This window comes from Oryza sativa, chromosome 11 (genome assembly GCF_034140825.1).
Source record: "Oryza sativa Japonica Group chromosome 11, ASM3414082v1".
Classification (NCBI taxonomy): Eukaryota; Viridiplantae; Streptophyta; class Magnoliopsida; order Poales; family Poaceae; genus Oryza; species Oryza sativa.
In genome coordinates this window covers 25,549,652-25,565,311 of record NC_089045.1, presented here as the reverse complement: position 1 = coordinate 25,565,311, position 15,660 = coordinate 25,549,652, and the positions used below count along the sequence as shown (strand labels likewise).

Genomic DNA, 15,660 nt, shown 5'->3' with positions numbered 1-15,660 from the left:
GTCGGTGTCTGCTACTACATCAGCTGTACTACAGACATTCCTCACCAATCATATCCAGGTTCACTAGACCGTTTGCGAGAAAAAAAAATTCCAGAGGTTAGAGGTTTTCATGGCTTTGATGAAAACCATCTGGAAGCAGTTGACTCCTAATAAAATCCGGTAAAATTTTATAAGAAAAATAAAACTCAGTTTAAATTTTTCATGAACTTGATCTGTAAACAAAGCGGTCCATGTTCCTAAGCCAGTCCAAGAAGTCCGGTTTTCACAAAAACCGACAAATTTTCTTTGGTTTTTGTAAACCATGATCCCATCCCCTCATCTAACAAAAAAGCATGAATAACTTGTGAAAGGTACTTGCTTTCTACTACTCCATTTTCTCAAGAGCCTTGAGAATAACACAATGCTAACTTAACCCCATATTACTTGGTTATCAACAATGACCTGCAACTAATGGTAGGTCGATATATAATTGATGGTCACTACTCACTACTGCTCTAGTGCCTTGTGAGGTGACTGAAGGTTAACTGCCTAACTTGCATCCCTCCTTTGCTTTGTCACACCATTAGCATTTCCAAATGGTGTAGCATCATCTTTTTAATGCAGTGTCAGTAGCTTGATGGTGACATGGGAAAAAAAGTAGGTGGCTTGTCGTTGCAACTTCCTTGAGAATCCTCAGCCATATTGATGCACTCCATTGGATGAGCAAATCAGGAGGCTCCAGATGCAATGCTGAATTCTTTTTTCTTTTTCCCTTTTCTTTTTCAGTGAACAGGATTGGAACAGGATCCAGTTCATTCTGGATTGGTGCAGCAGAACAAATTCCTCACAAGTTGCAACACATTTCCTGTACTTTGGTCTGATCACAGTCATCAAAAATGTTTCAACCACATTGAAAAGTACTGGAATTAAAACTAGGTGCAGGTTGCTTGCTTTACTTTTATGCAACAATCAACAACCTTGTGATAAACTGGAAGAACATGAGGTTTGAGAAGGTTGTTGTTTGGTCAGCGAATCAAAATCAATGGTCTTAACAATCACAGATTCATGAAAGATCGAAGAATCAAACACAACCCCTCTCCTGCACCGACAGCCATGAACCTTCTTGGTGAAATTAACATCTTGCAAAATTGGAAGTAAAGAAGAGAGATGAAGAAACACAAGTCCATAGCTTGATGAGTGAATCAGTGAATAAAAATCTCTCAACAATCACAGATTGATGAAAGATTAAAGATGCAAAACACAACCCTTCTCCTTGCACCGACAGTCATGAATCCATCATATTGGTGAAATTAACATCTTGCAAGATTGGAAGTAAAGAAGAGAGATGAAGAAACACCAAGTCGGCAAGTCCCATAGCTTGATGAGTGAATCAAAATCTCTTAACAATCACAGATTGATAAAAGATCAAAGAGGCAAGACACAGCCATATCCTGCACCGACAGTCATGAATCATCTTGGTGAAATTAACATCTTGCATGATTGGAAGTAAAGAAGAGAGGTGATGCAAAGACAAGTCCAAACATAGTTCATATAATTTCATGAACTGTAATGAACAGGCAGCAGTGATCTCTTTTATATCTTACAAACTCGCATACAAAGACATCTCCTTTTTGTCAGGAATTCATATTTACAATTTCTGACGTTTCGCGGTGTATGCACAAAGCTCATGTTATTTATTTGCTTAATCACACATAAGATTTAGGAAAGATAAACTTTTTTTACCTTTCCCTTGTGACAAAACTCTCCAAACCAAACACCTCCATGTCTCCCAAAATCTGAAACCTTCAGCGATTCATCCCTTCACAGAAGAGCAGCAATTCACCGTGAAATCTCGTCGGCGTTGTTGCCGGCGCCGGCGGCGGCGGACTGGCCGGACCTGCCGTGGCCGCCGAAGGACACCGACCTGGTCGCTCCGATGCCGGCCATCTCCAACACTTCCGAGAATTTCATCAGTCGAGCGATCTTGGCGAGGCCCATCTCGCCCATGCGCCCACTGTTCGACGCCGGCGACCGGAGCGAGACCTCCGGCCATGGCCGCCTCGGCAGCGTCACCATCGACGCGGCTCGCCTGACGCCGCGCTCCGGCGAGCCCTGGAGCTCTCCTCTGTCGGCTTCGGCGGCAGCTGCGTTGCGCGGGTTCGGCGCGGGCGCGCCGCCGGGAACGGCCGCGGCGGCGCCCGGCGCGGCGTTGGCCGCCGCCGCCGCGGCGGCGGCGGCGGACTTGTCGCTGATCTGGACGGGCGCGCGGCAGAGCGGGCAGTTGACGTGGGCGCGGAGCCAGGTGTCGATGCAGCCGCGGTGGAACGCGTGGCGGCACCGCGGCAGCAGGCGCAGCGTCTCGCCGTCGCGGAACTCGGTGAGGCACACCGCGCAGCTTCCCCCGCCGCCGCCGCCGCCGCCGCCGGCGAGCCCGATGCCGCCGCCGGTCTTCTTGGCGTCGTACACCAGCGCGGTGATGGCGGCGATGGCGCGCTCGTCGAGCCCCACGGTGCGTATGTACCACACGTGGTGAACCCCTCCTCCTCCGTCGTCGTCGTCGTCGTCGCCCTCCACCTCCTCCGCCGCCATCGCCGCCCCCGCCGCCCCACCTTCCTCGTCCCCCTGCTGCGGCTGCTGCGTCAGCGGCGCCTCCTGCGGCGCGAGCGCGTTCCGCCCACCTCGCCTCCTCCTCCCCCTCCTCCCCCTCCCCCTCATAAGCCGACACACCAGCAACGCGACGAGCAGCACCACCGACACGCCGAGCAGCGACGCCGACAGCGCGATGAGCGGCGTGGGCAGCCGCGACGACCTCAGATGCACGGGCGCCACCGGCGGCGGCGGCGAAGGGCACAGGTGGTAGAACACGCAGTCCGGCGAGCAGTCGGTGGCGCAGGACAAGGGGTCGGGGGGCACCGTGCCGTACGGGGCGGCCGTCTGGTCGCGCTCCGGCGCCGAGCGCGTGTTCGGCTCCGGCTCCGGCTTGGGCGGCTTGGGCTTGGGCTTGGGCGGCTTGGGCTTCGGCAGCGGCTTGTCCTTGTCCGGCTCCGGCGGCGGCATGGCCGGGGCACGGGAGGGGTTCTTGGACGCCGGAGAAGAGGAGGAGACGGCGATGGCGTGCGCTGCTTGACGCGGTGTGGAATGGCGACGCGGCGGTGGTGGTGGTGTGTGTGTGGTCGCAGGTGAAGCTAATTAGCGACGAAGAATATGTGCGATGTGGTGGAACGGTGACCTGTAAAAAATAAAAAAGAAAAGAAGGGGTACTATTTGGATTATAATTGGATTTTGTTGGGATTTTTGTGTCTAGTGATAATAAAAAGGAGGATGGGTGACAGTAACATGCACTAAAAGGATATATGGAAAAGAAATATTTTAGGTATTATGTATGAATAGTTTAGTTTCGGCCAAAAGGTTAAATTGAATAGAAAGGATGGGTAGTTTCATCTGTGCAGTTGTGCTTTAGCAGCTATAACATGTTATTTTATGGCACATTATGATTTCACGGTTTTAACACCGCGCGAAGTTTTGGGGGAAGACACTCTTAATAGTGTATTTCCCCAAAGTCAGTTTGTGTGATGCCTTACTACTTAAACCGTGGTCACGATGTCATGTAGCAAAATTTGTATATACTTGTCACTTGTTTTTTTTCAAAACATTGGCCGTTTGTTTTTTCTGAAAAAAATATATATATACTTGAAGTATGACATATACCATTAATACAACTATATAACTTTCACTAATCATAGGTTAATACTTAATCCTTTAAAAACTATTAATGATCAAAGTTAAAACACTAGCGGGTCAACAGTGACCAGTAAACGAGGACATAGGAATATATGAACAGGAGCATACACCATTTGATGTGAAAAAAGTAATATGTACTCCTAGAACTTATGTATGAGTCTTCTGTTTCAATCAAAAGCTTAAACTGAACAGAAAGTCATTTTAATTCATTTGTGCTTCAACAGTTCACATGGATACTACTAAGATGCAATTATACAATTGAATGCAATGGGTACTACTTTCAACTCCTTTACAAAGTCTGTTTGGAAGAACTTTAGAATTCATCTGGTAAGAATATAGAGAAGTTGAAAAAAATAACTTCGGGTTTCTAGTTTATTTTTAAAATTTTACAACTATGTATTCTCATATTCTAAGTAAAAAAACTGAACCGTTTAAGTGGGCTTTTAATTCTAAAAGAAGATCTAGATGCCATAATCTCGTCTCAACAAACCTATTATCAACGTGTTGTCTCTTAGGAACTTTAACCGTATCCATTGAATTGGAGAAAAAGGGACTTTAGCACCTATTCTTGCGACGACATGCATCAAATTGAGATAGTAGACCCATGTACAGTGTGTTCTAACAACTAGATTGAGTCAATGAAGTTAATATAAATATCTTTTTAGAACACCTGTGACCTTGTGACCATTTGACAAATTGTGTAGAGCCAACTATGAATCTACTTGGAATCCCTAAAGATTACATTTCAAAGTGATTTCGACTTTAAAGGATCTTGGTAGATTATTTTACTAGCGGTCGTAGAAATGGAAAAAAGGAGAGCCGGATGCCAACAACTCCTAAACTGATGAAAACAACCCTAAACTAATTCTATAATCAAAGTTTATAACTTAAAATTAACTTTAGATTATATCTATAGCTTTTAGGCATATGTTAAACCATTTATTTTATTAGAAAAATACGTAACCTTTATTTATTTTGGTGTGATTTGTTTTAGTTGGGTAGTACTAGCTTTGAGCACAACTCATATTTTTAATATGTGTATATTTTTAATAAAATAAATGATCAAACAAATATATATAAATTAACGGTATCATATGCCGAAAATCAGAGAGTACCATGGAGTGCCGGAGCAACCTAATTCCCAGAGGTCAACTCTAATACAGTACCACTCCCTCCATTTCATATTGATCATCGTATAAGTTTTTTTTTTATCAATATTAAGGAAGAATTAACTTTCCTATATTGTATTTATAACTAGAAATAATACCCGTGCGTTGCAACGGGTGAGGGCTAGTTTAATCGTATTATTGTTAGATTGTCTTTTCTAAAATGTATATATAGGATTTTTATTTTGATAGTATTGATATCTAATTCGAAATCTTTATTGGGATGTTGATCATATATCATGTACGTTATTTTTTTAATGGTCTGGCGAGAATTATAAAGTAATTAGGAGTCCGACTTTCATTCAAAGTTAGCATGTTTTTAAAATGATTTTTTATACAACTTCTTATGTATTTTCAAAAACGAATAAACTTAAAAATAGACTTAAATACGGACGATGTATCAAAGTATCGGCGGAAACATCAAGAAATCAAGAAACACGCACCCTTTAACACCCACCATGCACAAGAAACAAGAGTTTTACTACCTCAAATACTTTCATGCATGTATGCAAACTCAATTTGTATATATAAATGTAATAATACCACACATCAAATGAAGAGATCATGGTTATATGAGGGAAGGGAGGGAGTACTAACGTTGATTTTCACAGCTGAGTGGCAAGCACTGTCCATCGTTGATCGTCGACTATGGTCTTTGTGAGACAAGCTTGGAAATTGGACCGGAGGACTACATTGCTGCATCGTGACATCGATAGCCGATCGATTGGTGTTGGGTGGTCGTTGCCATCATCTTAACTCTAGCACTATTTGCAAACAAGTCCATTCTAAGTTTTTAACTCTAGCACTGTTTGCAAACAAGTCCATTCATGTCCATACTTTTATGGAGATGGCAATGCTTGGATGAAAATGAAATTATTACTATATGGCCATCACCGGGAGAGTATTTAGGGTGTGTGTGGGTGTGGCTGATGTCATGCATGCATGTTTGGTCGATAGTCATGAATGGGATATGACCATTCATATATTTTTTTTTATATAGCGATCTAATTTTTTTGTTTGATTTGTATATAGGATGACTAAATTTCTTATTTGGTTGGAGGGATATAGCATGGTTGGGATATGCCAAAAGTTAGTGGGTCACATTTATCATATATATTTTTTTTATTAAAATATAATCACCTGAGATTTTATTAAAGATTTAATTGTAATAAATATAATGGTGTAATCAAATCATAAATTAGATAAATGGTTTAGGAGAAAAAAATCATTTGGAGCTTGCTAACAGAAAATCAAACCAACCACAGCCAATCAGAATATGACACATTACACATGCCTTGTATGACTTTTTCCAGTCAAATCGGCCGGATACACTCATCCAACATATTAAGAGAATATTCCCTTTTCTAGACCGTACTATCCATCATACCATTTAAATAAACAATATAAAAATTCGGACGGCCATCTTTCATCGAAGCTCATCCACCTAGCCAAACAAACACATGGGACGAGCAAACAGAACGTATAATGGAATGAGCGATCCGCTCATGTCGCTCGCCCATGCCACCCGTAGACGTGTAACGTGTTACGGAGTACGTGTGGCGGTGTACGGAGTAAGCCATGCATGGAGCCGGTTTGAATTTCGTCGTCCCACGAGGACCTGGACGAAAATTTCCATGACACGAGTATACGTCTTCTTTATTACCAAGTCAACTCACCGAGTAGTTGGGCGGTCGCGGCGGGCGGTGTGCCTACGACCACAAGAAAAACCACGCGCAAGCCACCAATCTCACCGTGGGCCCCACATCTCAGTGTCTCGGGTACAAACCAATACGGGTAAATCACAAACAGGACGCTGCTCCCTCCCGGGAAGGGGAAACGGACGTGGCACCACACGCTGGATGACAGGTGGGGCCAGAGTTTAATGGTGGGTGGATTACGCGTGGTGGTGCAAGGGGAGTAATAAATGCTGGGGTGGTGGTTCGTTGGCCCGCTCGCGGCCCAACTGCCAGTGGCTGGATCTGTCACTGTACGGTGGGTCCGGCCCGCCCGGGGATTTGACACGTGCAACACCAAACGAAGGCGATGGCTGGCTGGCTTAAGCTGCATTATACTCGATTGATTGATTGCTCGTAATATCGCACTTAGGTGGTGTTTGGGAATGTAGTCCCTCTCACAAAAATTTTAGGGCCGTTTTGGTTTAATACCAAAAACACACCCTACCAATTTATTGGCAAATTGAATAGTATATGTGTTATTTTGGATTGAAGCCAAATATTTGGTAGTTCCCTTATACTATTTGGTCATTTTCTAGAAGTTTCTTTACTATACTATGAGAATTTGACTTTATATTGGTAGCAATCCAAATGGTAGCCAAATAATTTTACCCTACCAATATTTTGGTAGTGCCAAATTTTGCCTAGACTTTGGCACTACCAATAAATTGGTAGGGTAGAGAACCAAATAAGCCCTTAGTCTCTTTTGTAAGAACTTATGTTTGTATGAGAGGGACTAAAGTTTAGTCCCTCCTTTCCAAACACCACCTTAGTATATGATAGTGTTGCGTTGGGCTAAAAAATTAGGCTGAAAATGAGGTGACCAGCGAAGTTCCATGGTTAGTAGTAGAGTATAGTACGTGGTTGTAATCACCTAGGGGCTAAGGGTGTAGATTTGTTATTGTATATGTTAAAATATCTCTTCTTGAAAATTTTGAACCCTTTTGAATGTTATAGTTTACAGCTATATGGATAAAATCTGGAGGAGAGATAAACCAAATTAGCATGTTCAAAATGGGCTATACAAAGAGCACATTAGCAAAGAGACCAACAATTTCTTTAGTAAGGGAAAAAATGCAAAAAACATTAGCGAAGAGACCAACAATTTCTTTAGCAAGGGAAAAAAAATGCAAAAGGTACTATTAAAAAGTTTGGAGATGCGGGGTATCGATCCCCGTACCTCTCGCATGCTAAGCGAGCGCTCTACCATCTGAGCTACATCCCCTACATGTATTTTTATACCTTATCATTTTTATGTTGAATTATCCAAAGTCGTTGTAATTACCTACCAACAAATAAAAAATATGAAGTGAACGCAAACGTTGGATACATGACATAAATATACTAGCTTACGTTATTACTTAGAATTGGAATGAGAGCAAATCTGAAAATCTGATAGCAATTCCATGGTTAGTAACGTTTTTCTTAATCCATCTTATCATTTTAATGACGGTGACCATAGCATCACTGACTTACATTTTGTTCGGTGCCACTTGGATGACGTCTCGGAACTCACTACTAACTATAAATTCATTGTACAACTAGTATATATTAGCTCTATCTTTTCCTTCTCTCTCTTTCTCCCACTATCTTGCACTCTGAATTCAAAATTAGGCTCATGTATTGTAATCTCGTTATGTTTGGATCGTTATCCCCTATAATACATAAATTACCATACCTTTTCTTTGTTTAATTGGGTCATATTTTCGGCTCAAAAATAAAGTTAGCTACAACGAAGAAAAACATCCTATGGCAAACCATGAGCTACAACGTTTGATGTGTCACAAATGGTCAAACTCCTACAATTTACTCAGCCAAATTGGGGGCAACATTACCCAAGTGGGATTGAAATCTAAAGAAGACGAAATTGTCTTAAATGTAACTAAATCAACTGAAAATGAACCCATGTTGCAACTTCATGGACGCTAGAATCAGCAAAAGGTAGAAATGTTTCGGCCGTAAGTGAATATTGAGAAATGGGCCAAAAGTTCCAAATGGTGGGCCTGAAATCTGAATGGATCATAAGTTCTTCGTGATTGTCCTAGGAAGGAATAAGTCTATTTTACGTCCCTCATCTCTTGCACTTGGTCGAAATCGCATCCCTTAATCGCAAAACCAGGTATAATACCTCCCATATCTTAAAAACCGGTGCAAATAGACTCTCGACAGTATTGAACCCGGTTTTAACTTATGTGCTATCTACATGGCATCTTGACTAGGTCTTCATTCCACATGGCTTCTACGTGTCACTCACAGTAAAAAAAAAATAGGTGAGGACCCACATATTAGTTACATTATTTATTTCCCCTCTCCTCCCTCGCAGACAGCCATGGAGGCCAGAGGGGATTGGCGCAACCGCGCAACGGTGAAGTGAGGTCGCGGAGGCCAGCGGGTGCGGCGCGGGGGTCGCTAGTCCGACATGGACGGAGCCGGAACGCCGCCGCCGTGGCCACCACTGAGAAAAGCGCAGGCACTGGCTAATTCCGATGCGGCCATTGTTGCCGTCGCGGCCGCTGGCCTTCCCGACGCTCGACTTGCTGGTTGTGCTAGCGTCTTGGGGCACGGTGCTGTTAGGACTTAGGAAACGATAGGCAAATAAACGATAAATAACAATATATCAATCACAGAAGACACAAGATTTAACATGAAAAACCCTTCCAAAACAAGAGAGAAAAAACCACGAGCGCCAGCCAGCAAAATATCTTCACTATATCAGGGTGAGGTTATAACGCCGAACGACGGCTTAGAAGAGGTATATATATCCGGGCCAAGCCTCCAGTGACGGGTCTCCGCTTCTCTTCAGCAGAAGCTGGCCTTTATTATATGCAAATGAATTTGGATCACAACTCAATAGGTGTTGGGATGAGCTAGGAGTGTGCTCATCTCCACCGTCACAGCAACAGCACCCTGTCGTCTGCACCATCCACGTCGCCACCATCCGGATCCGCAACCGGCAAGGCGTGTTGCTGATGGAGACCGAGCAGCTCCTCGCTGACGGCACGCTCCGCCCTCTGTCGGAGAAGATGCGCCCCGGCGAGACCCCCGAGGCTGTCAGAGGAAGCCGAAGCTCGCCCGGCGGCGGTGGCAATTTTTGGAATAGCTCTCGAACACCGCTCCTAGCATCGCTCTCTTGCAAGCTCGCCGATGCCGGTCGCCGTCTACATCCCTAGTGATCTCGGTAGCCGGGGCAGAGGCCAACGGTTGCAGCGCGGGGGTCGCGGACCGTGCATCGCTGGTTTGACACGGACGGAGCCGGTACGCAGCCGTTGCGACCTCCTCGAGCTTCGACGTCCTCCATTTGGCATTCGCCCTCCCACCTCCTCTAGGTGCTCGAGTCGGGCCGTTGCAGGAGATCAACGAGGGTACTGGCTGCCACTATGCCGACGAGCTCCTCCCCGCGTGCGGCCGGTCGACGAGCTCCTCCCTCATGCGGTCACCCGGCTAGCTCCTACCCGCGCGCGGCGAGGCCGGTCGGCTAGCAAGCTCCTCCCCTATGCGCCATCGCCGCCGCCCTGCCTCTATGCTGATGGAAGGTGAGAGGAGGAAGAGATGAGAGAGAGAGAGAGGGGAGAAGAGAGGTGAGGGAGAATATGGGATGAGGTGGAAGCTGCTGACGAATGGGTCCCACCTAATGACAAGGGTCAAATGATGAGTGAACTTCCACGTTGGACGAAACCACCCGTGGAGTCGATTTGCAATGGTCTTGGGAGTTTGGGGATGGGCTATACCCATTTTTGCGGTTGAGAGATGCGATTCAACCATGGGCATAAGTTGAGGGAGGCACAATAGACTTATTCGCCTTGAAAATTTAAACTAATAAATTCAATCTACAATGCTATAAAGAATATTCGTCCCATTTCAAAAAATAGTGTTTATTTAGCTTTCAATCTATTGTTCGTAAGCCAACTGTATGCTATTTCACTTGTACCAAAAAAAAAAACTTAGCGAGAAATACTTTTTTTCTACTCTTTAAATAGTTTTAAAAACTCAAAATTAGTTTTTGGTTTACACCACATCAACCAAAACAGCTCTATATTCAGGCACAAGTAAAAAACTTCATGGTTTTGAGAGTCGAAAGTTGAAGTATATTCAATTATAAAGTTCAGAATTAGTTTTCTATATTACCACAAAACAAAGGAGTTATAAAATGGACTCGTTCCTTTATTCTACTCTGGTTAATTTCCTGGTTAAAAAATGAGTAGGCAAAAACCACCAAGTGCAAGAATTAGACAAACACTACCTTAAACAAAGTACAGATAACAAAAATAAATTAACAGGTACGCAAGCTTTTCCCTCCATGAACTAAGTTTAACGGTAACCAATATCGTTTAATTATATCCGTCGGATCTCGCTTGGACGGTGGATCAAGCCATTGCAGCCTCTCCCGTTCTCCCATCCGCGAGGAACCCACAAAGCCACAAGCGCTCAATACAAATCTCACTATAAATCTCCCCTCCTCTGCTTCGGTGTCAGGATCAAACAAGAAATCAAATACCACGCATTCCCCATTTCCCCAGTTCGCCGAGGTGATCAAGCAGTGCGTCGTCGAGCGGGGCGAGGTTTTAGAGGAGGACGACGGCATCGTCGACGCGGGGACGCTGATGCCGATTCAAGAAGGGCTCAGCATGGTGGACGAGGTGGGCGGTGGCGGGGGCGTCGCCGACGAACACCTGCCGCCCCACGACGTGGACAGGCTTGTCCTCGTCGCCGACGAGGGCGGCCACGGCGCTTACCGGTGGCTCCAAGAATTGGGGGCAGAGGAGGAGCAGGTCGGCGCCTCCGCCGTCGCCGATGGCAAGGGTGCGTTCAACGGCGACGCCAAGAACGATCGGGAAGCGCCGCTCCAGGGTGCGGGGGCCTCCGCCGTCGCCGATGACAAGAGCGGCCTCCCCGACGCTAAGAACGGTGACAAGAAGCGTGGCCTCCCCGACGCCTCCAACAACAATGCCGGGAGGCAGCTCCAGGGTGCGGGAGCGGCGGTGGAGGACAAGGGCGGCGCTGCCCTCCTCGTCGCCGGTGAGCAGCCACCCCCGCAAGAAGTCGCCGCCCAGGCCGGCGAGGCCGCCCCCGACGCCCATTGGCTGCAGCCACCTCTGCAAGAAGCCGTCGCCCACGTCGGCGACGGCGAGGCCGCCCCTGACGCCCATTGGCTGCAGCCACCACTGCAAGAAGCCGTCGCCCACGCCGGCGAGGCCGCCCCTGACGCCCACTTGCTGCAGCCACCAATGCACGACGACGATGACGCCGACGACGCCGATTGGCCTGATTGGGACGCCTTCGATCAAGATTGGGAGGGCTTCGATCAAGATTGGGACGCCGACACCGACAAGACTGCGGCATTGCAGGAGGAAGACGAGGAGCCGCCCGTCTCCATCGTCGCCGGCGAGACACCTCCGCAGCACGGCCCTCTCCTCTCGTTCTTCGTCGAGTGCGATCAGGCAGGGAGAGGGGAGAAGCCGTGCACCAGCTGCTTCGAGGGCTCGAAACCACGGAGTTTGTCGTCAGGCTCCATGAGGCCCCACTACTGTACTTGCCATCGCAAGCTGATGCGCAGCAAGGACAGGGTGGAATGCTCCTACTGCCACAACTTCTTCCAAAATCTTGCCGACTACTACCGTCATAAGAAGAACATCCATGGGAAGTGAGCAAACAGTTCTTGGGTCAGGAGAGTAAATGTTCAGAGGGAACAGTTTTTGGGTCAGCAGACAGTTCTGTGAGTAGATGTACAGTTCACAATTCCTGGGTTAGAAATGTTCTCTGCTTAGAATCCATGTTAGACAGTTCACAATTCCTGGGTTAGAAATAGGATGTGCAGAGAAATCCAGACAACTGTTGGGTTAGAAACAGAAATTTGCAGTTTGTTTCGTGATGTCATGGAGGTAGGATTTGGGTAGAAATTCTGAGATTGTTTGACTGTACAGGAAGCTGCATTTTTACGATATGATCTATATATATTCGAGGTGGTACTATCATATTTCGCTTCTCAACTCAAGCTCAGATTTGATTTTTTGAAGGAACAAATGGTAGTTGCTCAAGATTTAAAGAGCCTGAAGATGTTCATTCAAATGAAACTTCAATACTATTTTTCTTCTTCACCAGAGTAACAAAGCAACATGACAAACATGTGTAAGAGTTCACCACTATAAAAAAAACTGCAGGTAGCTCCGGACAAGCTGATGAAGGATCAACTGACAAATACATCACCGATACAGAGTCTTTCTTCTGTCAAAACTGAATCTGGGACTTGGTCAAGTGGCCTGAAGTAAAAAAGAAGACTACTTGACATTGAGGTCAATGGAACATCTACAACACTATAAGTTGATATTTGCTTGATGAACTCTGAAGGAACTTTTAAATGCTACTCTTCTATCATTTTTATTACTGTTGTTCACCAAAGAGAATGTAAAAACTCCAGTGTCCACCGCAGAGTCGCATGAAGAGCCACAGGAACTTCGCTCGAGTAATTGTATCACCGGAGGCAGGACAGCCAGGGCAACTAGAGCATTCACGGCTTCATCACCCAGCAAAACTGACTTGGCAGTGTCACAACCAGCTTCTGTTGCTCCAGATTTCTCATTTTCTTCAGATAACATCAATTCGGACGGGTTAACCAAATAACCACCAAAGCAACTTCATGGGTTCATCACCATGATGACTTCCTCAAAAGCTCTATACTTCACCAGTTCACTTGATTTCCCCTCCTTTGAGGAGGCCTGTTCCTGCATGCTTCAAGCACCAACATTCCAGTGGCTTCCAAGCACTCAATAGATAGGCTCTCAACTTCATCATAATGTATCCTCCGTTCCATCTACATAGAAAAGATTAATCGTATCAAGGCAAAGTAAAACGATCAGCAACAAAAGAAAGTGCTTCCCATGAGGTTAGGCAAATATATACCGTTAGTTTGGGCACATAAACGTACATGAACTTTGTTCTGAGCCCCAGAACTATAGCATCGGCAACAAGGAGCTGCAAAAGTAGAACTAGAACTAGAAGCCTTTCAAATCAAAGCTTATATAAAATCAGCTGCAGAAGCCAAAATATGATGGAGCATAGTACCTCTTTCCTCTTTATAAGTGTCCACATGTAGAGCTTCTGACCAGCTTCTTCTGCACAATGGCCGGCGCACTTTCTTTCGTTGCAATGTTCAGCAATCTCTCCAAGATTTTCAGAGGAAGGGAGCTTAAACTTCTTAGCTGCAGCAGACAATGCTTCGCTCCTTTCTTTGGATTCAGCAGCATCCTTACTAAATTGGAGGCATGTAAAGCATCCACGTATAATCTCACAAGGTGCAATGTTGAATTCGTTTTGGCCTAAGAGAGATCTCCTTTGTTTCAGATACATCTTTCAGCCTCAATTACTGCATTTCAGTGTTCTGTGAACAATTATATCAGGATATATTCAAAGTGGTGATGTGAAATGTGTACATAGAGGGACAGATAATGCATGGTGACTAGTGAGTCCAATCATCCCTCCTGCTTATCATGTCTGCTGTGCAAAAAAAAATTATGCTGGCCGCTTTTGCTTTGAAGCATAAAACATGATAATATTAAACAAAACAGGATCATCTTTTAACTTCTCCTTCATTCTGGAAAGTGAAAGGTGAAGTTGACCAGATGATGAACTATCCAATTCAAAGCCATTTTTGGCACAAACGCCTCAAACTCTCGAGACCTACATAAATTAGGCTCGGGGTGCCTACCGAGTAATGCACCAATTTGGGAATGCGCTGGATATAACTTCTGCAGCTGACAAAATTGCCGACAACATTAACTCCTCAACAATGAAACAATCATCATTCCTCTAATAGCAATAACTATTGCACGGAGTTCCACTTTCATCAAATAGGATCATAAGTTTTGCAGTTTCAAGAGACAAATCTCCACCCTTAAATCTAATACCCTTTCCATTAAAAAAATCTAATATCCATCAAATTCTTTGAGATCTCATATAAGGCACCTAAGGGACTTGATATCATCCTCTCATATTCATATAGTTTTCTTGCTACAAATGACATTCCATCTGTAGGGACTTCAAGCAATAAATCACAGGAAGTATATATTGTTTACCATTGATAACTATTGCAGCTGTTGTCCAGGGGGGAACCCAACATGAGCATGCTGGCCATCTAATAAAGCAGGGAGCTCCAAATGATAGCTGTAATGGAAAACGGAAAACACTTTAAAACTTCTTGCAGTGATTAATTTCCAAAACGCACAAGCCTGATACTACATAGTATAAATAAGGGGATTCCATAAATAAGTTAGACTTATTAATTTGACGTGCCTAAATCCTCATGAGGAACCACAGTATGCTTTCTGTTTTCTGATGCAACTACCATTGAAGCTACTAGCTTCTGCATACATCATTGATTCATTTCTCGTGATGATATGCAGTAGCAACGGTGACCAATTTGATGATACAACAACAAAGAAAGCGAATAGCTCTCTCCAAAACAAAACAAAAACAAACAAACAAACAAAGGGAATATAGAGATGTACTGTGAATATATCTCAACCGCTCAGTCTGCCGGCGTGCTGAGGGGTGACCGGGCCGCCGGGATGCCGACCTCGAGACGGGTTGGTAGGTACCCCATCGGGAAGCAGTGAATGTCCACCTGTCCATCGACGGCGCCGACCAGGTGGTGAAGGACTGCGGCGACTCGCTCCTCCGCGCTCAGCTTCTCGATCTTCCCATCCGACGGTGCCCCCCCCCCACCTCCCCGCTTTCCCTCGTCTCGCTCAAGCCCGCCCGCTGCTGCCACACCTGCGCAGCCGCGAATCCCCGCAGAATGCTGCCTCTCTTCATCCTCTCCCTCCATCCTTAGAGGAGACCGTCGAGGCCGTGTGGCCAGTAGGAAGGCTGGCGAGGAGACAGGAGAGGAAGGGAAGAGGGACTCGTCGTCGGCGGCGGCGGCGGTGGCGGTGGCGGCGGCGCGCGGCGGAGAGGCTGGAGAGATCGATGAGGAGAAAACGAAGTGCTCCTTAAGCGATCTCAGCCGTCCACCTCACCACCAGGCTATCAGGCGGCCCAAGATAACT

The 15,660-nt window shown here is 45.6% G+C and overlaps 2 protein-coding genes and 1 non-coding gene across 6 annotated transcripts; all 3 read right to left on the bottom strand.

Annotated features, from left to right (window-relative positions):
- Positions 1 to 1,099: 1,099 nt before the first annotated feature.
- LOC4350904 (RING-H2 finger protein ATL51) lies at positions 1,100 to 3,156 on the bottom strand. The gene is made up of 2 exons (XM_015759777.3): positions 1,723 to 3,156; positions 1,100 to 1,430 (listed from the first exon to the last, which is right to left on the bottom strand). The coding sequence occupies exon 1, from the start codon at positions 3,034 to 3,036 to the stop codon at positions 1,819 to 1,821; it is 1,218 nt and encodes a 405-aa protein (XP_015615263.1). The 5' UTR covers positions 3,037 to 3,156; the 3' UTR covers positions 1,100 to 1,430; positions 1,723 to 1,818.
- Positions 3,157 to 7,771: 4,615 nt separating this feature from the next.
- TRNAA-AGC (transfer RNA alanine (anticodon AGC)) lies at positions 7,772 to 7,844 on the bottom strand. The gene has a single exon. It is a non-coding gene; the product is annotated as a tRNA-Ala (tRNA).
- Positions 7,845 to 12,679: 4,835 nt separating this feature from the next.
- Positions 12,680 to 15,628, bottom strand: LOC107278359 (inactive exonuclease DIS3L2). Of its 4 annotated transcripts, none has more exons than XR_010737431.1 (5): positions 15,121 to 15,628; positions 14,689 to 14,776; positions 13,679 to 13,994; positions 13,517 to 13,602; positions 12,680 to 13,427 (listed from the first exon to the last, which is right to left on the bottom strand). XR_010737431.1 is itself a non-coding variant. In XM_015760369.3 (5 exons), exons 3-5 carry the CDS (start codon positions 13,961 to 13,963, stop codon positions 13,296 to 13,298), a joined length of 489 nt encoding a protein of 162 aa, XP_015615855.1. In that variant the 5' UTR covers positions 13,964 to 13,994; positions 14,689 to 14,776; positions 15,121 to 15,628; the 3' UTR covers positions 12,680 to 13,295. The 4 variants fall into 4 exon arrangements, 2 of the variants coding, with proteins under 2 accessions (XP_015615855.1, XP_015615857.1); XR_010737432.1 differs by having other exon boundaries at positions 13,679 to 13,979; XM_015760369.3 differs by having other exon boundaries at positions 13,517 to 13,588.
- Positions 15,629 to 15,660: the final 32 nt, after the last annotated feature.